We start from the raw sequence: 25,986 nt of genomic DNA on the forward strand, positions 1-25,986 counted from the left end.
TATTTGTTTTTTAGTCAGGAGCCTGAAAAGGGGGTTTCCCTTTCACTAGTAACGTCTCCTCTTCCCAAGCCTGTACTATAGAATTCATAGCATTAAGAAGCCACTTGCTTTACAAGGCAGCAGCATCTGAAAGTTTAGCATCAAAAATTCAAAAGGCAGAAAAGCTTTTAAAATAATGTTGTCTAAAGTAAGACACTATAAAGGTTTCTACCGGGAACTTTCTGGAATTAGCCAGGTAAATCCTGTCATCATCTGTTCAGATCCATAAAACATTTGTACTGAACAAACAGGAAGTTATTTGTGATACAAAGAACATTTTCAAGCTGAGACTGGAAAATGCATAGGAAAGCACAAAACTTCTCAGTCTGACCATAAGGTATGAGCATGTGATAGCCATCTGAAGGCCTTTGGGAATTACAGTTATTAACTATTATTATTAGGTGCCACTCAACTAAAACAGATTCCAAACAAAATTTACAAACTCTGCATTCAAAGTTAGAACAACTTAGTGCAGGCATGCGCACACCCCTTCGCCACATTTACAGTCAATATATGCAGATACTATATTGTTATACATATTGTAGAACATAATTGATATGGAAGAGTGTAGCAGTAGTCAGCAAATCCTTTCATGTCTATTAAGATGAATCCTTAAGGCAAGTCAATACTATGATCGGACATTAGTTCAGTAACTGAGGCAAAGTTTCCTGTATTATTTATTTTCTCTTGAGGTCTCCTATAAAAAACACACATAGGCATCAACAAGATGCCAGCCTGAAGAATTATAAAGAATTTCTTTTGTCTCTTCTTTTTTCGCCCCCCCCCCTTTCTTTTTTGTTTAAAAAGTGGGGGAATGATCAGCATTTGTTCAAGATAGCGGAAACATAAGGTTCTCTCATAGTGCCTACATTTTTGATATTGGGATAAGCCCAAATCAGCCTTTATGAGCTACTTTAGAATAATCAAAAAGACTGTGTGAAATTCAAGCCAGGAAGACGTTAACACAAGTGCCCATGCTTTACCACTTCAAACTGAGTATGTAATTTGATTAAGTTCTGGCAAGAAAAACTCCAGTGACACAGGTACAACAGATTAAGGAACACTGTCTAAATTCTAGGATTTGGTAGTAGTTAAGTTGCCTTATATTCCTAACTATGTAACATCTTTTCATATGTTCAACAGCTGCAGATGCAAGAAGCCACAGTGAACCAAGCAGGCACTCTGTGCAAGGTTTGAAGTTGACCCTAAGATCTCTGAAATGAATTACTACATTTAACAAAGCAGTTTATTAAAGGAATTTAAAGCATCCACTGTCAATTTCCATAAGTTGGTAATAAAAATTCCTGCTTACTTAATAGCATTTCATTATGGAGATAATTTCTTTGCTATTTAAAAGTTGTTCACTAGTCTACCAAAGTTAGAGGAAGATTACTTTAAGACCTGAAAAAGCCACATCATGCAACACCCTACAGACAGAGGATGTACGTTAATAGCCTCTAAAATGGGTGAAGGCAAAAAAAAAAAAAAGAGTGAAGTACAGGCTATATAGCCTTTAAGGAGTTTATTATATTGCCTTCATTAAAATAAAGCACAACACTGGACAAGTTATTTGGAACACAAGCACCACAAAGAAAACCAAAAGGAGATTTAAACAATTTCTAAAGTTGTAAATCTAGAATGTACACGTGCACTAAGCGGACACTCAGTTCCAAGGAAACCTAGCAAAGTTTTCCAGGTAACTCAATAAATACATAAAGGAATAAGCTTCTAAGACCTGATATGGTTCAAACCTTCAGGAGTTCAGAGCCAGGATCTAGAACATCCAAGTAACTATTCAGACTACACTGGTCGTCTGTCAAATTAGCCTATAGCCAAGGGGCAGGCAAAAAATGGCCTACAGGCCAGACTGGCCTGCCAGCTGATTCGACCTGGCCCACAGGCAGGCACCCACCAATTAACTGTATCCAGCCCAGCTAGCAGCTGCCTCTCCACATGGGGCCGAGTCCTGCCCACTCCTGCCTGGGGCAGCATGTGCTGTGCTCCACGTCTTTCCCAGAGGGCCACAGCCCTGGCCAGTGGATATAGATTCTAAGCACGGCTGCTGCAGCTGACTGAGGAACTGCAGTCGGGGAAGGGGAGCTGCAGTGTCGAGGGGAGCAGAGCAAGCAGGTTGCAAGGGGGGGTGGGGGCAGTGAAGGAGCTCAGCTGCTCACAAAGCCCTGCCCAGCAGGTGTGGGACAGGCAAGTGGGGCAGGAGCAGCAGCCACAGCAGGATCCAATGTGGGCCTGGCTGTAGCCTCACCAGACAGGCTTGGGATAGAGACCAAGAAAGCCAACAGTATCAGGCTTGGCTCTGCCCCTCAGCTTCCCTTACTGCACACCCACTGGCAGCAGCTGCTTTCCCAACCCTTTGCAGCATGCTGTAAGCCAGACAGGCAGTGCTGGCTGCCCTGCCCCTACCCCACCTCTTGCTTGTGGATGGGCTAGGCTCAGATACATCATAATAAGCAGGTGATGGGGGGAAGCTGAGCAAGGGAGAGGGGAAAGTCCCCCACATGCACACACCCAGCCCACCTATACCCCACACTATACCCACATATACACCCCCCAATACTGTCCCCCCCACACCCAACAACCCTCCCCCACCACACACAACCTGCACATTCACACCCACCCCTCAGCCACATACACTCCACATCCCCCAACATGTACCTCCCTACCACCACACAGAATATGCAAGCAAACCCCCCCTTCCAAAAGGAGTACTTCCTGGGCAAGGGGAGAGACTTCTGGTAGCAAAGGGGGTGGGACTTCTGGTACCAAGATGGTGACTAGTGGGGTGGGGCACCTGTCAAGAGTTGGGGCTACCCTTGCAGCCCTTGACACCTCACCACAATTCGTTAAGTGGCCCTCCAGCAGAAAGAAATTGTCCACCCCTGCTATACCTACAGGACTGGCATCATATCCTAGATAAAATAAACCATCTAAAATAGAACTCAAAAAATTTCCCCACACAGCTTCATTAAGATAAACCGACTAATAAATATCACTTCTGTATTAGGATTTATATAAAAACCTGACACCTAATCAAGGCTCCAGGAACCCCTTCCAGAAAGCGAAAGAAATAAGATTCCAGCAGCAGCAGAACTCCAAACCTATCTCAAAGGCTCATTTGCAGCAGCCTGCACAAGCTAATCTTACCATGGACTCTGAAGATTAACATAATACTTTGAGCAAGTCTATAGTGCAGACTGCAACATATCTAAGAGATATCTGGACTTGCTTTGAACAAGCTAGATTGGTCCCCAAAGAAGCCTAGTAATAGCAGCATGGAGAAACCGGGGAAAATAAACTGTTGTACTCTAAGCAGCATCTACTAGGCTTCTGGTACCCAACCTAGTTAATTTAAACTTGGGTCATATCCTGGAAGTAAATGTAAACATAGCAGCACAGTGCTCAAGATAAAAAACAACCCACACAGAGTTCTATGCTCTTGGGGCAAAACTGCTTCTAGTACCCAAGCCAATTCAAGTAAGTTACACCACATAGATGTTTGCAATGCAGACAAATGCCCAGTCTATTTCAGACTTCATGTCCTTTTTCACGTCCTTGTGACAAGGTATTTACTGGATTTTGCCTGACAGGCCCATGCTATGAGCACTTCTACTATGGCCTAGACTACATGTTACCCTGACTAATAATAAGACCTTTTGCACAGCCAGATACCAAGGTTGTTTTATAAAGAATGGAAAAAAATTACGCTTGACATTTTACCAATATGGAAACAAGAGCTCGGAGGTATGAAACAACTGCCCCAGGATGAGAGAAATTTCATGGCATTCCCAAAAAAGTTGGGATTAGAAACTAGATCTTTCACTACCTAATGTCAGATTCTAGTTATTACCTAGATCCTTAGATGGCACCTCCAAACACAGAATATCCTCATCAGAATAGCCCTTCTGTAACAATTGAATTATTTGTACCTTGACTGGAACACAAGAGAATTTTGACATTTTAATGCTCCCAGAAATGTGCTTAAGGGGAGTATGTTACCTTGTTTTAATCAAGAAGGATGTTTATTGGTCCACTTGCTTAAAAAAAAAAAATTATAATCAGCTAACCACAATTTTGAACAAAGCAAACAGAATGTCAATGCATTCTGAAGCTGCGAGACAACAACAACAACAATCTCGCCTTCATTTCCCAATTCCTCTGTACCTTTAGCTCCACTACATAGAATAAAAGTTGCTTGGGAAAATTACTACTTCCCCTCCCCCTGCCATTTTTCAGCATGGGAATGCTGGTACATGAGACAGACGCTGCTTGAACGCATCAATTAGCGCACACTGGTAGATATAATTAATTGCATCTAATCTAACATGCTGCAGTTACGGTACTTCAGAGCAGCCTCCCTCCATGGGCTTCAGGCACTCCAAGTGTCTAAACATACAAGCCAGTTAACAGCAATTTAAAAATCAAGTGAAACATTTCAAAAGTATGCCTGGGTAATCAAGTATTACCGATTTTCTAAGAACTGACTGTGTACAAAAAGCTTTCCACGACTAGTGTCTAGCTGGTCCTCCAGGCACCCCATGCTGCAATGCTCCTGCTTCTCCACCCCCATCCCGTAACTGACTGCTCTATTACACAGCAAAAAATTGGAGTGCCCCAAACCATTGCTTGCATTTGACTGCAGTGTCCCTGGCTGGAAACTGTGGAGGCAGCTCTCTGCCAGTTCTAACAAGCTGGTCAATTTCCTTCCATTGGTGGCAACTAACTAGGTTTTCATGCATCACAGGCTTATTTGAGGTGGGAAGTGGTCAATCTGGAGGGTTGCCTGGATCCCTGGTCCTGTGACCCTATGGGCCAAGAGCCCCAAGCAGAGGGTACTCAAGAACTCCACTACCACAAATAGAATGAAGTTGCCACCTCTTTAAAAAACTGAGCTGTCCCAAGTCCCCAGGCACATAGTCCAGGCAGCCACCTTCCCCAAACTTGGCCACCCCATCATTCCCAAATCAGCCTGGGATGTACAACACCAACATCAATTTCCAGAAACTTCAGCAAAACTGATGATCAGCTTGAAGGGAAAGTGCTCTTAAACGCCACAAAAATTCTGGCAACTCCAGAACATGGACCCCATCAGCAACTAAGAAGCAGGGGTTCAAAGCAGCACCGTCATCCTATATACCTCTGGGTAGCCTCAGTCAGGGTACCACCACAAATTTCTTTAAAAAGCTAGAAAGCATCGGTCTTCAACTCAGTGTTTGTGAGAAAGAGGAGTAGGATATTGCAACTGGGTTGCATACTCACTACCACCTCTTGCTGGCAGTCTGACTTGACCCTTCCACTTGGAACTTACCTCTGTTTTATGTACACACCTCTGACGCAGGACGATTTTGAACTAGTTTCCAAAAGTCAGTCGCACTCTTGGAACAATTCAAGTATTATGTTCGTCTACACCATGAATATTTAGGGAAGTTTATTTATCATCTTCAAACATGCCAGTGGGAGTAGTTATATACAGGTTGATACAGTTTTTCTTAATGAAATACATTTCACCTACCTTATCTTTTTTATCTTGTCTGGCATATGGAAAACATGGAATAACTGCAGTCACTCTAGATGATGATGCAATCTTGCAGGCATTTATCATGATGAGGAGCTCCATCAAGTTGTCATTTATTTCTCCACAGCCACTCTGAATGATATACACATCTTCCCCTCTTACACTTTCACCAATCTCTACACTGAGAAAAATAAGATTTGGCTAGTGAATCATTTAAAATTTCTAGAACAAGAGAAATAATTCTAGAATTAATACAATTCTGAGTTTGCAAGACAGATTTTTTTTAAAAAGCTAAGAGATCTCCATGGTCCTATCACTTGAAACATGCATTTTACAGTGAATTAATTCATTCATAATTAGCTTATTATGAAATGTCAAATGGGCAGTTTATCTAAATTTCACTTCTCTACCTGCATCAAGAAAAGGTCTATGCCAACTTTGATAGCAATACTTATTCTGTACAAGTAAGACATAGGTCAAACTGTTGTTCAATTTAACACTGAGATATTTTTAATATCATGCCCCTCATGATCTCCAAAGGAGGGCAGGATCATTAAGTCACTTAAAACCATGTAAAAAACTACAACACTGAAATAATTTTAGCTGCCTACACACCATTCATTTCTTTGGTTATGACATCTGTATTTAAGTAGCTTTATAAAATTTTAATTTATTTCCCTGCTGTGGCTTACCACACTATTCTCAATTCACACAAGGCTTTAAAATACAAGTGTAACAATTTTATCATTGCTCATCAACTCTCAAAACATTCTTAAATGGCCAAGTGTTTCTTCTTTGTGTGAGAGTTTGTATGAATTTCTTTATTTCCCCTCCTCCTCCTTTTACATTGCTGTTTTGCTACAAGTCACTGTACTGTATTGCAATACTCCAGTATCAGACCCCCATTTCCACTACCCATCCACCCATTAGATTCCAAAGCTAAATCCAATTTAAATGGATAAAGGAAAAAGAGCAAACCGGATAATCATGCAGTGCTACAGCACTCTCATTTAATTGGTCCAAAGAACAATAAAGCCAATGAATGAACCATCCCCAATCTTCTTACAAGTTACTCACAGGGCAAATGTTCACAAGACAGAATTCTTTACTTTAAAAAAGCAAAAAGAAAATGTTAGTGCTATTATACTGGATTTAAGCTGGTCATCATCAGGGTTGAAAGCACTGCACACACCACAGAGACTTAAAGCACTTGAACTTAACAGTAGTAGTAGGTTGTCATCCCCCCTGCAGATTAGCATTAGAGGAAGAACAGACATTTTTGCCAGCAAGTTTCACAGACAGGCTGATAGCAAAATAATGGTGAGGTTCTGGGACATTGTGTTCCATTCCCTGTACTCAAAGAAAGAATCGTTTACTGGAATCTCTCTACTCCTTCCAAGCATGACCCCTTTTACCTCAGCCCAACTTTCCCTGTCCCATCTCCTTTGCACCCCAGTCTATCACCCCAAACCTGTTCTCCTTGCCTATACAGTCCCCAAGGCCAGGCACCTCTGACTTCTCAAACCAGTCCTGGTCTCCTACTCTGAGAATGCTACTTCAGTGCCAATCTACCTTTCCCATTCATAGTCTCTCCTGTACTCCGAGAACAGACTCAGTTCTTCTTCCCTACCCTTTCAATATTCCTCATCTCACTGGTCTTTTCCCATCACATTCAAATAGGGCTGCTTTCTCCTCTGTATTCATAGCAGTCATCTAGCACAACCCCCCCCCCATACCAGGCGTCTTAAACATCCCAGTCTATTGCCCAGACACAAATCAGAAAAATCATGGATAAGACATTTACAGACATTTAGGGAGGTTGGGGGGAGGGCAGATCAAGTTATTGGAATGCAGGGGGCTTCAGGGAGGAGGCAGGGTCTGCACAGGGGTTGGCAGGATCAGGGAGGCTTGCAGGGGGGTTGGGAGGCTCTCTTCCACACTCCCCAGGAACAGGAGCTACCCCCTGACCTGCCCCATCCCCAGATGACCACCCCCTTCCCACCAGCAAGCCAACCCTCCCAACTTACTCCTTGGGTCTCAACATCAGTGAATGCTGGTAAAACCAGCACCTGAAGTGACCTGTTGGATTGGGGGGAGGTGGAGCAGGGGACAGCTGACTGTCCATCTGGGTGTGTGCTAGAAATTGCTCAATGCCAGCAGGCAGGTAGGAAAAGTGAAGCCCCAGGGGCAGGTGCTGGTGGCTGGGCTTTCCCAGCCCTGGGGCTGCACAAGTTCAGTAAGATCAGTCTTGCTGGACACAATCTAAGTTGGATTACCTTGGAGGTACATTTCACTTTGATTGACTCAGCCACTTTTAGACTGATCTAATTGTCCTGAACTTCTTCCGTACAGTTAGAACGACAGAAGTGCAAAAGTAGGGATCCAAGTATAAGGACTGCACATGGGCAAACTGAGTTAGACGAGATGGCCATTTTCAACACAATCTAGCCTCCCCAAACATCTGCATGTACCCTCAAAGAAAGCAGAAATTACCAAGGAAGTCTGGCATTCCTGCTGTGGCCATGGATAAAACGGTACGTTGCTTCATTGCTATATGAAGATGTCATGCACCGTACTGTCATCATTAAAGGCTTGAGCATGCTCAAGGTAGACAATCTCCAGATATTTTACCTTAAGTGTTAGCATGTCTCCGGCAAGCATTCGAACTAAAACATTTCAGATACTTGGGTTGCCCAAGTCTATGTACAGTTTCATAGGAAAAGAAAAAGCCATGCCACTAATACGATGGCTATTCTCCTGCCAAATGTCAAGTCCCTGTTCCAAGGCATAAAGTGTACTACAGCTGATCAAAGGAAATATCAACAGATTTGTGCTTACCCTGAATAACCAGAATGTAACCATTCAGTAGACATGTGGCAAAGTTATAAACAACTGAAAATAGGAACTTCTGGACATCCTTAAAAATAGCGTTACCAGGTCCACTCACAGATCAATTCTGTGATAGCAAGAAGCAGCAGTTTAGAAAGGTAAAAAAAAACTAAAACACTTGCATCAAGTGTCCAAAAATGTAAGGAACATTTAAGAGGTAAAACACAGTCACTTGTTCTGACCATATGCATCTGAAAAAAAGGATTTTTGAGCAACTGTCAAGATCAGCCTTTCAAATCATGATGGGTAGGGGGAGTGGGAGAAAAGAGGGGGAAGAGGAAGAGAAAGTACATCAGCTTTGACTGTATTTTGTATTGAGATCAGCTTAAATATAAGTCGATACTGGTATCATGTTATAGCTTTCAGATAGGTCAGAAGCAACTCTAAAGCTACAGACTCGGTGTTTTGGCATCCCGCCCTCCCCCCCTCAAATCTCTCCAATAAAAGATAAAGAAGGTATAAAGTGACACGGGGGGGGGGGGAAATACTACAAAGCATAACAAAATATTCTTGGAATGATAGAAATGAGTAATACAGGGGGCAGCAACACTGCTATACCACATGAGAGCTTGCAACCCATCTCCCTGCCATAGATTGCCAATCTTCGCTCCCTTGAGAACTCAAGCTGCCTAACATTTCCCATCTCTACAAGCACTCACCCCCTCTGCAAGGGAGGCACAGGAACAAGAGAGCAGCAGGGAGGCCTGTGGAAGAGGGTACTGCAGAGGAGACAGCTGGTTTAGCATAGCTGCATGCCACCTGAATCTTTATGCCATCCTGGCCCTCTTCACAGGCTGAATCTGGCACAGGGGCCAGAGGTTGCCACCCGCCGTCTAAAACTTAAAACAAGTAACCAAACATACATACTCGTGTAATATGGAGAATAGCTTGTCCATGTAACCAACACACACAAAAAAATAATTTATTGATCCAAGTGTATAATCTTAAATTTTTATCCTTTATTAGATTCAAAAGGCCAAGTTCATTATAATCCCCACTCCCCACAAAAAGAGGCCCCATTGAACAATAACAGGTTGACACAAGACCAAGACAAGCATTGCATTCTTCTTTGGTATTCATATACTTTGAAAGGAAATACAATACAATGATTAGAGCACAGAAGTGGGATGCATGCTTCAGAAATTCTTTCTTCCTCTGCCAATAACTCGTGCCTTCCCACTGCCCTGGAGCTAATTACAATCTCAGTGCATCTGTTAACCTTTCTTTCATTCACGGAGAGCTCAGATTTTGAGGTTTTAAGCCTAGAACTACACACTTTTTATGCAAATAGGCACTGTATAGTCCATGTGTAAACAACTCCTACTTGGGGTATACATGCAGTTGATGCAAATACTTGGCTAAAAGGCTTTAGTGAATATTACGACTTAGAAATGCAAAAGTATTATTGCATATTAAAAGTCCTCAGAACTGGCTGAACATAGTTATGCAATAGGTTAATAACCTTCATTATTTATCTTCTCAAAGTTCAATATTGAGGGATATGGGACAGTATCAACCAATCTAATCAGATCAGTAGCCAACTCCTTAGCCATTGCACAGCAATTAAAGGATAAAGTAATCAGAACGCTGATATTTTTGTAGTGTTCTAAGATACTGCTCTAAACCAGTGGTCCCCAAACTTTTTTGATCATGCACTCCTATCAGTAAAAAATTTGAGCACACCCCCACAATAGATGTATATTTATATAAAAATAAATAGAAGTTCTAATATTTTCTTCCCGTACCCCAATGGATCATCTTGCACACCCCACTTTGGAGACCACTGCTCTAAACTGTCTTCAATTCACGGTGTCCAAAGGGAAGCTGGGTGACAGTGATCATGAGCTGATCACCTTCACCATATGCCGTAAAGCTGGCAAGTCAGCCAGCAATACAGAACTCAAGACTCCAGGAAAGCTGACTTTGACAAGCTCAGGAGGCTTGTAGGTGAGGCCCTAAGGGACCACAACCCAACAGGGAGGGGAGTTCAGGACAGGTGGTTGAGCTCCTTAAGGGAGCGATCCTGGATGTACAACCTAGTTCTAGTCCATCTCAGAGGAAAGGCAGCAAAAAGGCACTGCAGTCTCCTTGGGTCTGCAGGGAATTAGCGGACCTCCTGCATCTAAATAGAAAGATCTACAAAGGATGGAGGACTGGATCCACCTCCAAGGAGGAATATTCTGCACTGGTCTGGACTTGCAGGGAACAAACCAGGAAAGCCAGGGCTGCAACAGAACTCCAACTAGCTACAAGGATCAAAGACAATAAAAAGTCCTTTTTCAGCTTTGTGGGGAGACAGAGGGAAAGCAAGGGAAACATCAGATCCCTGTTAAACCAGATGCGACAACTGACAACCGATGCCGAGGAAAAAGCCAACTTGCTAAATGGGTAATTTGCATCGGTTTTTTACCAGTCGCATGGGGCGACCCTGCCCATTACAGGGCAGGAACACCTGAGTGAGGATGATTCCTTACCTTCCATTAATGCTGACCTCGTGAAGGAACACCTTGAGAGGCTGGATGCTGTCAGGGCTGGCTGAAAGTTTATACCCCCAGGTACTCAAGGGAGCTGGCTAGTATCATAGCTCAGCCCCTGGCATGGATCTTCAAGAACTCCTCACACTCTGGTACCTGAGGACCGGAAGAAGGCCAATGTGGTGCCTATCTTCAAGAAGAGGAGGAAAGTGGATCTGGCAAACTACAGGCCCATTAGCCTGAACTCTATCCCAGGGAAGGTCTTCGAAAAGTTTATTAAAGAGGCCATTCTTAACAGACTGGCCGATGACAGCATCCTGAGGGATAGCCAGCACCGGTTTGTTGCGGGTAGGTCTTGTTTGACCAATCGCATTTCCTTTTACGACCAGATGACCCATCACCTGGACAAGGGAGAGGAGATTGATGTCATGTATCTTGACTTCAAAAAAGCCGTCAATCTGGTATCCCATGATCACCTCTTGGGAAAACTGGTCAACTGCGGCCTCGGCTTCATCATGATCTACTGGCTGGGAAATTGGCTCTGTGGTCGGACCCAGACGGCGGTAGTTGACGGAAGTCTATTGTCGTAGTGCCCTATGACCAGTGGGGTCCCTCAAGGCTCTGTCCTTGGGCCAACACTATTCAACATCTTCATTAATGATGTGGACATTGGTATCAGAAGTGGACTGGCCAAGTTCACCAATGACACCAAACTCTGGGGTAAAGCCTGAGGATAGGAGGGTGATCCAGGCTGACCTTGTCAACTCAGGAGCTAGGAGCAGCGGGGAGAGGAAGGACACAGGCACACGTGTGACTTACATACACAGAGAGTATACACACAGCAGGGAGAGGAAGGACACGGAGCAGAAGCGAGAGCAGCAGAAGCAAACGAAGCAGCAGCGGGGGCAGCAGCAGCTGATCCCCCTAAGGTAAGTGGGGCAGAGGGACTGACGCAGCTGAATCAGGTCCAGAGGGGAAACCCCCCGGATCCCTCTTAGCTGAGCCGGTAGGGAGCTGCGCAAACAGCGCGCTGGTGTTTGCGCTGGAGGGGCAGCAGGAGAGGCCCAGAGGCTGACTTCTGTTAGCGCGGGCCAGAGGACCCGAACTCAGCTAGAAACTCAGTGACTCATACGATGGCGTCGACACGGAGTGCTGCCAGGGCCCCTGCCCGGGGGGCACGGCCTGCCCGGGGCTTCAGGCCTCCACCCAGACAGAGCCCACGGGGGGGCTGGTGCCCCCCACCCCACTAGCCTGAGGGAGCTGCCCAGCAAGGCCTGGGGGGGGCAGGGACTGGAGACCCCCACACCTGTCCTGCAGGCGCCCACCTTAGGGCCCTGGAGGTGCAGGTGAGGGAGCTCCAGGAGGAGGTTAGCAGGCCGAGGGGAATCAGGGAGGCAGAGGAGGAAATTGACAGATATTTTCTTTCCCTGCAGGGTTGTACGACTAAGGACGATGCACCTCAAGATGAGCCCTCCACTGCTAAGTGGCAGATGGTCACCTTCCATGCCAGGGCTGCTCGAGACACGGCAGCACCAGTTCCTCCAGTCTGGCTGGAGAACAGGTACAAAGCCCTGGAAGCCCTGGAGGAGGAGGAAGGGGAGGACGAAACCGGGGAAGAGGCAACTCCACGCTCACCGCGTCCCATGCAAGCTGAAGGAGGCAAGAAGGCCAGGAGGAAGAAGTGTCGCGTGATTGTCACTGGTGACTCCATCCTGAGAGGTACGGAGGGCCACATCTGTCGCCGGGACCCCTCGGCACGCGAGGCATACTGCCCACCTGGAGCGAGGATTCAGGACATGAAAGGGATGCTCCAGACCATAATCCAGCCCACCGATTATTACCCCATGGTCCTAGTCCACATGGGCACTAACGATGCAGCCAGGAGGAGCCCTGATCGCCTGATGGAGGATTACCACGCTCTGGGGTGCGTGCTGAAGGAGATGGGCGCACAGGTGGTTTTCTCTTCCATCCTGCCAGTGAGCGGACGAGGTAGATGCCATGAAATGTGCATCGCGGAAACCAACTGGTGGCTACAGGAATGGTGCTTCGAGGAGGGCTTTGGTTTCCTCAGGCATGACTGGCACATCACGATGAGAGACATGCTGGGATGGGATGGGCTCCACCTTTCCCCTAAAGGTAAGCGTGTGTTCTCTTCTAGGTTGGCGGACCTCCTCCGGCAGGCTTTAAACTAGGCTCGTCGAGGGAAGGGGAAGATGAGGGCGGAGGAAACATCAGACTGACAGACCAAACAGCACCCACAACTACAGCCCAGCCCACACCAACGAGCGAACCGAATAAACAGGTAAGAGATAGGGGCCAGGGTAATGCTGGGACTAGGTGGTCAGTACACACACCCCCACAGGAGGCCTCAAATGCCTCTACACAAACGCTCATAGTATGGGAAACAAGCAGGAGGAACTCACCCTCCTGCTGGCTGACACCAACCCGGACATAGTGGGGATTACGGAAACATGGTGGGACGCAACGCATGATTCGGCGGTCAATGTCAAGGGCTATAGGCTGTACAGGAGGGACAGGATAGGAAAGAGAGGTGGGGGCGTGGTGCTCTATATTACGGAGGAATACACATCCTCGTTAATTAGCAAGGAGTCAGGGGAGGGGCACTCTGAAGTGCTTTGGGTTAGAGTACAAGGCAGTCGAGGGGAAAGGGACTTAATGGTGGGCATCTACTACAGACCTCCCAACCAGGGAGAAGAGCTTGACCAGGAATTCTTGGGTCAGCTCACAGAGGTAGCGAAGGCTAAGGATGTGGTAGTCATGGGGGACCTGAATTTCCCGGACATCTGCTGGGAAGAGCAGTCAGCCAGGTCTGAACGCTCACGTAGGTTCTTGGCCAGAGTGCAGGACCTCCATCTAACCCAGGAGGTGCACAGCCCTATCAGGGGAGATGCCTTGTTGGATCTAGTGCTGGCCACGGGTGATGACCTGGTGAGGGGGCTGCGGGTGCTCGACCACCTGGGCGACAGCGATCATCGCTTGCTGGAATTCACCATCCAACGCAAGGTGGCAAAAGGCATGCAGTAAGGCAACGGCCCTAGATTTTAGGAGGGCAGACTTCAACGAGCTAAAGAGGATAGATGGAGAAGCGCTGAGGTCCCGGAGGGGAGGGGAGCCAGGTGTCCAAGGAGAGTGGTTGCTCCTTAAGGAGATGATCCTCCAAGCCCAAAGGAAGGTAATCCCAATGAGGATCAAAGGGATCAAGAGAGCAAACAAGCCTCTGTGGCTCACCAAAAGCATCTGGGAATGTCTGCTTGCTAAAAAGGAGGCTTACACCCAATGGAAAGAAGGGGTCATCACCAGGGAGGACTATTCTGTAGTTGCTCGGGGATGTAAGGGGGTAGTTAGGAAGGCCAAGGCAGAGATGGAACTGGGAGTAGCTTCCCAGATTAAGGACAATAAGAAGTCATTTTTTAAATACATACAGGGTAAAAAGAAGTTCCCGGGTAATGGGGGGCCCTTGCAGGACGACATGGGAAACTTGGTCGTCACACCAGATGGCAAAGCTAACATGTTTAATAATTTCTTTGCCTCCATCTTCCTAAGTACGAACCAGAACAGCCACCTCCCTGCTGGGCCCCCCTTGGGCCCTGGGGGAGGCACACCTGGGCCACAGGTTAGCGAGGATTTAGTTAGGGAGCTTCTGGAGGGGTTGGACATATTCAAGTCAGCCGGTGCAGATGATCTCCACCCTAGAGTTCTAAAGGAACTGGCCAAGGTCATTGCAAGTCCCCTGGCACAACTTTACAAGCACTCGTGGTGCTCTGGTGAGGTACCAGAGGACTGGAAGAGGGCCAACATGGTCCCCATCTTCAAAAAAGGGAGGAAGGAGGACCCGGGAAACTATAGGCCAGTTAGTCTTACCTCGATCCTAGGCAAGCTGTTCGAGAAAATTATGCTGGCACACATCCAGGAGGGGCCAGCAGGGACTGCATGCTTAGGGGCAACCAACATGGGTTCATCAGTGGCAGGTCCTATCAGACCAACCTGGTGGCCTTTTACGATCAGATCACCAGATCATTAGATGCAGGGGTAGCAGTGGATATAGTCTTCCTGGACTTCCGGAAGGCTTTTGACACTGTCTCTCATCCCGTTCTCATTAAGAAAAACTGGGGGGCTGTGTTGTAGACACCCACACAGTCAAATGGGTCACCAACCGGCTGGAGGGCCGCACCCAGAGGGTGGTAGCGGATGGGTCCTTCTCAACCTGGAAGGACGTGGGCAGTGGGGTTCCACAGGGCTCAGTCCTCGGGCCCGCACTGTTCAACATCTTCATCAGCGATTTGGACGAGGGGGTAAAAAGCACCCTGCTCAAATTTGCTGATGACACTAAGATGTGGGGGGACGTGGGCACACTGGAAGGATGCAACAGGCTACAATCAGACCTAGACAGGTTACAAGGGTGGGCGGATGAGAATAGGATGGGTTTCAACATAGACAAGTGCAAGGTGATGCATCTCGGGAGGAACAACCGGCACCATACCTACAGGTTAGGGAACTCCCCTCTTGTCAGCACGGAGGCGGAAAAGGATCTGGGGGTCATCACTGACTCCAAGATGAACATGGGCCGGCAGTGTGGAGAGGCAGTTAGGAAGGCCAACCGCACCCTGGCATGCATCCACCGATGCATCTCGAGCAGGTCCAAAGAGGTGATCCTCCCCCTCTATGCGGCACTGGTCAGGCCGCAGCTGGAGTACTGCGTCCAGTTCTGGGCGCCGCACTTCAAGAGGGATGTGGACAGCATGGAGAGGGTCCAGAGGAGGGCCACTCGTATGATCAGGGGACAACAGGGCAGGCCCTATGAGGAGACGCTACGGGACCTGAACCTGTTCAGCCTCCAAAAGAGAAGGCTGAGGGGGGATCTTGGGGCCTGTTATAAATTAGTCGGGGGGGGGGGGGGGGGGGGAAATCAGCAGGCATTGGGGGAGTCACTGTTCCCCCCAGCACTGCCAGGAGTGACCAGGAATAACGGTCACAAGCTGGCAGAGGGTAGGTTTGGGTTAGATATCAGGAGGCGCTACTTCATGGTCAGGGCAGCTAGGGTCTGGAACCAACTTCCAAGAGAAGTGGTGCAGGCTTCTACCCTGGGGGTGTTCAAGAGGAGGTTAGATGCACATCTTGCTGGGGTCGTTTGACCCCAGTATTCTTTCCTGCCATGGCAGGGGGTCGGACTACATGATCTGCTCAGGTCCCTTCCGACCCTAGAAACTATGAAACTTCAGGAAATGGGCGAATGAGAACCTGATGGTGTTTAACACTGAAAAAATGCAAGGTTCTCCACATTGGGAAGAAAAACCCACAATATGATTATAGTCTCAGCAGAGCTATGCTGGGTAGCACTATGGACAAAAAGGACTTGGGGGTCATGATTGACCAGAAGATGAACATGAGCCTGCAATGTGATGCTGCTGCTAGGAAAGCGAGCAAAATGCTGGCTTGTATCCATAGATGCTGCTCAACGAAATCCCAGGCTGTCATTCTCCTGTTGTACTCGGCCTTGGTGAGGCCGCAGCTGGAGTACTGCGTCCAGTTTTGGGCTCCACAATTGAAAAAGGATGTGGAGAAGCTTGAGAGGGTGCAGAGAAGAGCCACATGCATGATCAGAGGTCAGGAAAACAGACCTTATGATGAGAGGCTGAGAGCTATGGGACTCTTCAGCCTGCAAAAACACAGGCTCAGGGGTGATCTGGTGGCTGCCTATAAAAGTTTATTGGGGTGCTCATCAGGATCTGAAGGAACATCTGTTCACTAAAGTGCCCCAGGGGATAACAAGGTCAAACGATCACAAACTCCTTCAAGACCGTTTCAGGCTGGACATAAGGAAGAACTTCTTTCCTGTCTGAGCCCCCAAGGTCTGGAAAAGACTGCCGCCAGAGGTGCTTCAAACACCTACTTTGAATGCCTTCAAGAGAAATTTGGATGCTTATCTTGCTGGGATCCTATGACCCCAGCTGACTTCCTGCCCCTAGGGCAGGGGGCTGGATTCAATCATCTTCTGAGGTCCCTTCCAGCCCTAATGTTTATGAAATCTACACCAAAACAGGTATTAAAAAAAAGCCCCAATCAAACAATAAAACCTACACACTTTAAGAGTATCTATACTATAAAGAATAGGACAGCGATAACTAATTCATTGATTAAATAGGTACTGACACCTTAACATGTCAAATCAATTTATAATAGTTCGAAATATATCATAATCTATTTACTTAAAAAAAATCCCAACTGGATAAATTAATGTTTAAACAATCTAGTAGGATGAGGACAGAGAAAAAGGACACAGGGATGGATCATGTCCCAGCATTACAAGCTATGTTTGATTAAATTGCATAAAAACAAATTCAACTGTTTGGTAATGTTCAGTTTACCTAAAACTTCTCAGAGTCAACAGAACCTGGATACATACTGTACTATGAAATACGTCATCTTCAGGTACCACACCACTAAATAATTCCTAGATGCTTCCTGCAAGACTAAGTTCACCCAAGTACCTTTCACCACTGCCGCAACTAAACTCCTTCTAGTACCCAAAAGACCTTAGGTATCCTCATCCTACAATGCTGTCTGCAGCATACACATGCCCATAGCCACATGAGAGCCTAAATTTCAATTAATCTCCTAAATGCCTAGGTCACTTTTGAAATTGGGACTAAAAGGTATTTAGGTACCCAAAGCAGCAGGTAGACATGGTAGGATTTTAAAGTGTCAAGGGATCAGGGTTTAGTATTTTATCACTCCCTCCCGTATCTTCCCTCATGGCAGGATCCTAGATCCAAACTAACCATCCTTCTTGCCATCTCTCTTAACTCTGCTGAATTCAGGTCAAGCAGCTTTGTTATACTGCTTGGGCACCAGCTATATCCAACCCTCAATTTCAGTGTCCAGCCTATAGCAACCTTTGCAGATACTTCTCCGTCCCAGGAGCACTAGGCTACAGCACAGTCAATACTGCTAAAATTCCTGGAAACTGAACTGGTAAAGCCCTAAGAGGTCTGAGCATACAGTAAAAGATTCTTCAATGACTTGCCACTAAAATTTTAGAGCTAGAGCAAAAGGCAGTCTTAGGCTACCTTTCATTTACATCAGGATAAGAGCATGCACATGGGTCAGCAACCAGAGCAGCTAACAAACTGTTACCATATACCTTCACCTCTCAGTAAATTTGTGCGCTCCTGCCCCCAAATTATCATAGGTTCATCTCCCATACTTTTCAAATGAAGCAGAGAACTGACTAGAAACTGGTCTATAGTTTTAAAAAGTCTTGAAGTTGGGTTTGAGCAGTGCTCCAAACAATTACTGAAATGCGTTTAGTCTTCTTGTCTCAATATTATGATTTATTAACAATCTAATGAGGAACTACAATGAAGTCACCTTCAAGAATTGATCCTTACACCTGAAGGGAACAAGTAACCTCTAAGACCATGTCACGAGTACCTACAAAACAGATACAAACTATGCTCAGTTTTTGTCCTTGGATATTGCATTTTAAGATACCTTCAAAATTCACTGTGTTCATGACTCAGTAAACACTGATTATTTCTCAGTGTGAGATAATTTAAAGGTTAAATTAAAAAAAAAAAACAACACTTGAGAACCTCTTGTGGCGTTTGCAAGAGGCTCCCTAATATATATATATTTTTTATTAATTTAACCCTTAAGTTTCAATTTAAAAACTGACATTTTGTATCTAAGCAAACACATCCCTCTAACTTGTTTAGTAAGCATCTTTTACAAAGGCTTCTAACACTCCCCCCACAAACATGCAGGCAGGCCTAATCCTCAAACCTCTTTTAAATTTCCCTATTCACTAACAGAAGACAGTATTATGTGCATGAAGAGATAATTCACAATTCAATCTTTGGAGCAGATTAAAAATGATCCAGCTTAGGTTTAAGAATTACTGTATAACAAACATGCCTTATATACACTATAAATCATTTAAGACACCCTTTGGTCATTTAAATCGTGCAGCCTTTACCAGCCGTTTACCTAATCTCATAGGATTTCAATATTAAATGAATTCCGGGTAAACCTAATTAACTGCATCTGCTACTTCAGGCAGAAATAACATGTTCCGGACAGTTTGCACCTCATTAAATACTTTTTGTTACACTCAAAGCTCAGATTCTGCTTAGCTTTTTGCACCTTGTTAAGGCTCCAGACACAATTACTTAGAGCACCCTGCTTCTAGTAGCAGCACTGCAGGGACAGGTCTTAGGCTAGAGGTGGGCAAAATACAGCCTGTGGCTTGAATTCAGTCTGCCAAGTGATTCTATCCAGCCCATGGTAGGTCCTTTGGCCCTGCCCTGCTCAGGTGTGGGGGGAGACCAGGAGGTGGCCAGGCCTGCTACCCCTAGGCACATAAGTTCTACCTGGCACAAAATGGATCCCACCATCTCCACGGGCAGCTTTAGGGCATGTTGGAAGCTATAGTCTGCAGGGCCAGGCAGCGCGGCAGCAGGGCAGGAGTGGCATGGCAGCTGGACTCTACTTCCCAGCAGCCCCTGTGGGTGGGTCCGTCCAGCTGCAACCGACAGCATCTCCACTGCCCACGCACTCTGCCCCACCTGCATTGCACCTACTACTGCAAGCACCAGATAGAATGGGCAGGGTCTCCATGGAAAAACTGGCCCGGGACCCCTATGGGCAGGGCACACTCAGCTGGGTGGATGGGATGAGGCTGAAGGTGGGCAGAGAACAGTGTCCAGGAGAAGGAAGGGCAGGCAGGGCAGAATCGCAGGGCAGTGACAGTGTAAGGCCAGAGCCATAATCTATTCCCTCTACCCAACACTCCCCAATATCTTCCATTTAGAGACTCAGTCTCAGGTGTCAGGTGTGATTTAAGTGCCATAAGCATACACGGGGACAATTTGGTTAACTGCTTAGAGGGGAAAAAATATCAAGTTATTATACTTGCTAATGCACGTATTTTAACCTTTGTTATAAATCTAATGATTGGCACAAACACTAATGTAGTTAAATGTCTGGTTACAGAAAATTAAGAGAAAAAAATTCTCACTATTTTCACTGTTAGTGGACTTGGCTAGTCTGCTGAGGGAAAGTTTATCCTTTGCCTTCAAAAGAAAAGGGAAGAGTTAAGGCTTAGGAGTAATTCTCATAAGTATCCTTGCAAAATGCAAAAGAAGTTCTCAGTTGCTAGCCTCCCTATAGCTGTTGATACAGCCCATGTCAAGTCTGAATTAGCGTATTGAAATATACTCCAATTTGAGTACATGAAAACATTTCAGAAATTTCATGGAGCACACAAGTTATCTGCCAGTTTAACACCTGTCCTGGCAAGCAGAGATTGGATCTGTACCTCCATTAGTTTCTGGTACAATTAAAGGTGTTAATGAAATGCAAAGGCCTCTACAGATTGTATTCTGACTGCCCCAATACCCATAACTATTTAAGAACAATCTTAAACCTTTTTTCCTTACATTCTACCCTGTAAACAAAGATTTATGATTTTAAAGGCGAGAGAGCCTCTCAGTTTATTATCTTTTTCAGCACAAAACCCATTTCGATACACAAATAGAAGTTGGGCGTATGTGAACTGATATGCCTGTATATGTGCATGCGCTTGCACATGTGTGTGTGCGCATGTGCACACGTGTGTTCATTTAAGAGCCTGTCAATTAAAGTGCAGTGAGTTTCTAGGTCATGAGTCCCTGGGATTTGCTGCTCCCATAGCTGATCTGACAGAACAAGGGGTTGTTGACCCTCAGGGGAAGGCTTATCTATTTACATATGCTTGTGCCCGAGCATGGTGTATGAAAAAGTTGTGGTTCTTTTTTGGGGGGAGAGAATTTTGAGTAAATTAATATTGGAGTTAATGAGTTGCTTGCTGTCTTCCAGGATTCTGCAATAATGTACATCATGAAATGTGTGTATTAGCATTTCTAATTAAAAAAAAAAAAAAATCAAAAGCAGCTGATGCAGGAAAAAAGTATAGTTGTACACTATAAAGACTTAAAATGACCTGGCAGTCCATATATCCAATTTACTTCAGCTGTAGTTGACTGCCATATATTCTCCAGGAATTCTCACAGCTACTTTTGAATTTTACATCAAGAGTTACAGTTAGAATACACTGGACTTCTACAATCAAAATTAGCAGCATAACCTCCAGCATAAGAAATATTAAAAAACGAGACAAATTATTTGTTCAGGAGGAAAGTCTGTCTGCACTATGAGTAGAGCACCACTTTTAAAAGCTACAGTTAAGGATTTATAACCAAATATTAAAAATAAAAAAGGATTTAAGAGTCACACATCTTTGTTTAGGAAAAAAAATAAATGCAAATGTCAAAAGTTCTCCTGGAAGCTTTCAATAGTTTATTTTCCCTTTAGACTATACTCTGCATGAAATTCTTGATCACATATGAAAATCTGGTAGTCCTAGTTAGTCCATGGACATCCTGTAGTGACTAGCACCCAATTATTTTATGGCACCCCCTCCAAATACATCTAAAATTATATAGAAGATGACCTAATCGTGAAGCATAGGATTTAATCAAGTTATCCAGTAAATTAAATGTGTAATATTCAAAAGTAATAACACTTCACGTGGGACATAAATCTGAGTCAAAGCAATTCTGACTAGATAAACCCCAAACCCAAGAAGCAGTTTGCAACAGCAAACAGAAGTCAGACCTTACTTTCTGATACAGTAGTTCAACCTTTTTAGACTTGAGGCACGGCTCGGAAATTGCTAGCTCTTTTTTTTTTTTTTTTTTTTTTTAAACGAAGAGTAAAAACTACAGAAAAATACTAAAGCAATTTTTAAGTTGCAAAGAACTAGGGCCACAACAGGCAGCCCATTAACACAATGGGTTCCTATGGGAATCTATGGATTTATCTTATGAATCATGTTTGCACACCTAACAGCACTGCAGTACTGTTTAACTGCAAGACTCAATGCCAACCCTAATTTCTGACCTGTTGCTGGGGCCCCAGCAGATTTTGTGACATAGCCCTGGTCACCCTCCAGCCACTTCCCTTTTGTCGTGGCTGTGGCCCCACCTCCTTGGCTGCCAACTTTTACCTCCCCCCCATGCTGGAGCCACTGCCACATGATTTGGGCCACAGCTAAAGCTGCTGCTGTGGGACAGGGCATGTGGCCTCAGTAGCAGCTTCTGCTCCAGCATGGAGTACAGGGTAGGAGACGGAGCTGCTCACGTGCAATAAATGGAGCTGCCACTACTGCCACAAGGCCCAGAATGGAGCCAGAGCTGCCACAGTATGTCCAGGCCTGGATCCAGTCTACAAGGAGTGCTGGGGTCTGAGTCTGGCCTGGGGTTCAATGCGAATGTGACACCTCTTGGTTAGTGCAGAAGCCAGGTATACATAGCATCTTTCAGTCCCACTGCCCGCTTTGCAATTTAACTGTTCTCCAGTTACCCAAGTACTAATGGTAATTGCAACCATCTATTTTGTAAACAGCTGTATCATTTAACTGCATCAGAAGCAGTGAAAGGGAAGAAGCGAAAAGGAAGGTGGTATTAGCAATCTTGGAAGTAGTTTCTCGATTACTAGCTACCTTCATTTTCTAATAATTTCATGGCTGCTATTCAGAGCCTTAAAAACTGAAGGGAGTTGGCTGGTTTCATGACCACAACACAACATCACTGGCAGCATTATACACAATGGTCATTAAGTACACAACCCTGTCAATGCAATGTTAGAGTCCCCCCAGAGTGACTAGCTCACCACATTTTCATGTCTTCTATTAATCAGCTTTGGCAGCTCCTTTTAGAAGCTTTGAAAATGATATGAACTAGTCAGCTTTTGGGGCTGCTATTAGATGCCTTTAAAGTGATGGGAACTAATCAGTTTTGGGAGTTGCTAACCACAGCACTGACACAGTTGTGCTTCTAATGAGCATCATCTAAACAAAGTGAGGATAAGTGCATCCAGGAAAATGCAGTCTTTTTCCCAGCCCCCAAGTGTCCACTTAAATGCAGAACATCTCAATCAGTAAAATCTAAATTACCACTCAGGTAGGCCAACATTCTGAAATCTCAGCTAACATATGGCAACGCTTATACCTTCTAGCTGGTAAAAACCATACAGCAGCACCTAGCCCCCCTAAAGGTACATCAATACTGCCTTCACAGGAGGCATCCTACTAGCTTCTCTGAAGAAAAAAAAAAATGCTGTGGTTTAAGCCAGTAATAAAGAACCACCACTTTTTAATGTATGATCTTATCAACTATATTACCCTGTAACTTTTCCCTCTGAGGCAAGGCCCTGAAACTATTTCAGTCGCATGTGACTGCTGTAAGAACTCAGCCAGGCACAAGACAAGCACATGGAAAAACACCCAAACTTGATATCCCTAACTGACAACTTTCCCCATAGGAAAAGGGAAAGACCCCATAAACTTGGACCAATCCTAAACTAGGGTAAGTTTATTATGCAGATGACAGGCAATTTGCTTCTCTATTGCTAAGTCTCTTACCCAACATAACTGAAGTTGATAGTTTTGAACTTTTGGGTAATAATGTTAGACTACTATGCAGTTTTGAACAGGTTATAGGTAAACAAATACAACTGCCCCAAACTGAGACTCTTTAGGCAAAAACCTAAAAGTGGCTTGGTCAATGGCTCACTAACAGCTATCTCCAACTATGCACCTTGGAGTGAAGGGGGGGCAGTGACTGGATTTGAACTTGGGTAAAGTTTTGCAAATCAGGGATCAGGGCAGATTTGTCTTGGTTCAACAGGTTATATTATGTGGTCACAACTTAGTTTCCTCAGGCTCGCTAGAGCATGCCTTGGAGAACCCATTCATACACCCACAGCCTTAATTTTTAACAGTATTCTTCAAGACTCAAAGGCAGCTGTACTCAGAAATGGTTATTTCTTCTTTAGCAATTTAAGCCCTCCCTTCATAAGCAGATCAAGGCACAAAGGGGCCTTCATCGTTCCCAGGTGGGACAGCTAGCAGCCCCTCCGCCCCTGTTGGGTGAGAACAACCTCCCAGGAACTTGAACGGATCCAACGTGCAGCTATTTACCCCGCGGGCAACAGCAAGGGGCAGGCAGGAACGACCTTGGTAGCAGGAGCCAGTGTCAGGCCGGGCGGGGATTGGCTCAGCCAGCCCCCCTCCCTCCTCCCCTAATCGCGCACGTGGGCAAGAAGTGGGGGCTGGGATAGAACCTCACCTGGGAGCCCGGCGGGGGGCGGGGCCACTGACGTCACGGGCGACGGTGGCCCCGGGCCCCGCCAAACCCTCTCAGCCAGGGGCGCCGCAGGATGGGGGAGGGGAGGGGAGAGGGAGCGAGCCACTGCGTCCCCCACCGCCCACCTGGTCTCCTGGTTGCTGAATTTCTTGGTGACCACCTTGCCCAGCTCCAGCCCGAGCCGATCGGCCACCCGCTGGGACAGGTCCTGGTGAGAGCTGCCGCTGAACAGCACGATGTTGGGCATGGCGGCGGCGGCGCTGCGGGCTCCGGCAGGCGGCAGGAAAGAGGAGCGGGGGTTACGGACGCGGGGTCAAATAACCGGCTGCCCCGGGCCCGCCCCCTCCCCCTCCCCGCGCGAGCTCACGGGAGGGGGGCGGGGCCAAGAGGGGCGGGGTGGCGGGGAGTGACGGGCGGGGCGGGGCATGGCTGACCGTTGCCGGGGGGTGGGCCCGGGCAGAGGGGGCGGGGCGGGGCAGGGCCGGGCCGAGGGTGGCGGGGGAGTAACCGTTTGGGCGTAGGCTGGCTGACCGTTGCCGAGGGAGGGCGGAGAGGAGGGGGCGGGGCCAAGGTTGGCGGGGGCGGGGCTGCCAGGGACTGACAGTTGGGGCATGGAATGGCTGATTGTTGCCGGGGGGGAGGGACCGGGCGGTCGGGTGTCACTTAAGTGGAGGGACGGGTGTCGCAAATGCGCGGGTATTGTCCTGTTTATGTTGCTAGCAGGGGGTTTCCTCTGAGTCTGTCGCTCTGTATCTGTACTTTCCTCATTATTATTTTTTCAGTAGCTTCAGGCTTCCCGCCAGAGCTTCCTACTCGGACTGCCTGCATTTCCAGTCCGTGTCCCATATTGTGAAAAAAAGAGATTCCCCTCTCTCCACCGGCCCGGGCAGCCAAAGTATGGAGATAGGCTAAGAGGAGTGGGTTGAATACAGAAAGTGGCAGGGAACACTCGCACTTGTTCCCTCTAACCGCAGTTTGCAGATTTCTGATTTGATTAATACAGCAGTTAGTAGGACCATGGTTGTTTTATTGCAACTAGAGAGTCCCGCCTGGAAGAGACTTGTAAAATGAGGCATCCAAACTAATTGTGAATTACTGCAAAAGCATCAGACTCTATTTGGGAATTTATTTTTTTTGCAAAAAGCTTGACATTTTCTTTGCAGTCATTTCATCATCCAATCTTATGTATCCTTTCTATACCAAGGATTGACAACCTATATGTTCCTGTGGAGCCATTGGATCCATCCAGCAGAGCAGAGAGGGTTCAGCAGCACCCCCTAGCAGGAGCTTTGCCCCCCAATCCTGTGGCAGAGAGAACATCTGATGGTATCTGTAAGATGTTTGGCAGGGGGAGGAGGAAAGCAAAAGCAGCCAGGTCCTGGCACCAGCCCACCTGAGTGACCTGAGCTGAGTCATTCTGGTCTGCCTCAGAAAATATTTCCAAACCCTCTCTATGTAGTAAAAATATGTGTTCTTTGTTTCTAAGAGAAAAGGAGGATTTATTTGATAAAATAAACTGATCAGCAGTATAACCGGGAGTGATGCTTGTAAGCTTTTTGCACAAAATAGTGCAGGTAACTGTCTTTTGGCCTGACCTGAGAATGGGAATTTAATGCCTGAAAACTTACTGAACATCTCTCCCAGCTACATGGTTAGTCTAATAAAATATATTACCAAATATATCTGGCATTTGGCACATAACCTCACATATTGCATACTACAACACAAGACTACTTTTTTTCTGTCACCCCTGGAAACTTAATTTGGTCTCTGAAATTCAAAGTTGTACTTCTTCCAGCTTGTACAACTTCTGTAATAAGTAGTTAGTAGGTTAGATTCTACTCAGAAT

The 25,986-nt window shown here is 46.1% G+C and overlaps 1 protein-coding gene and 1 long non-coding RNA gene across 2 annotated transcripts in view; one reads left to right on the forward strand and one right to left on the reverse strand.

The window, feature by feature from the left end:
- Positions 1-24,514, reverse strand: part of PRPS2 (phosphoribosyl pyrophosphate synthetase 2) — a 39,638-nt gene extending 15,124 nt beyond the window's left edge. The window contains exons 1-2 of the mRNA XM_090063697.1: positions 24,263-24,514; positions 5,567-5,750 (exon numbers count right to left, since the gene is read on the reverse strand). Of these exons, the coding sequence (XP_089919823.1) occupies positions 5,567-5,750; positions 24,263-24,384 (306 nt within the window). The 5' untranslated portion in view covers positions 24,385-24,514. The remainder of the gene's footprint in view (positions 1-5,566; positions 5,751-24,262) is intronic.
- On the forward strand, positions 24,210-25,673 carry LOC149874547 (uncharacterized). The gene is made up of 2 exons (XR_016444318.1): positions 24,210-24,348; positions 25,342-25,673. It is a non-coding gene; the product is annotated as an uncharacterized LOC149874547 (long non-coding RNA).
- The last annotated feature ends 313 nt before the right edge of the window (positions 25,674-25,986 follow it).

This window comes from Crocodylus siamensis, chromosome 1 (genome assembly GCF_052110815.1).
Source record: "Crocodylus siamensis isolate JL-2025a chromosome 1, ASM5211081v1, whole genome shotgun sequence".
Classification (NCBI taxonomy): domain Eukaryota; kingdom Metazoa; phylum Chordata; order Crocodylia; family Crocodylidae; genus Crocodylus; species Crocodylus siamensis.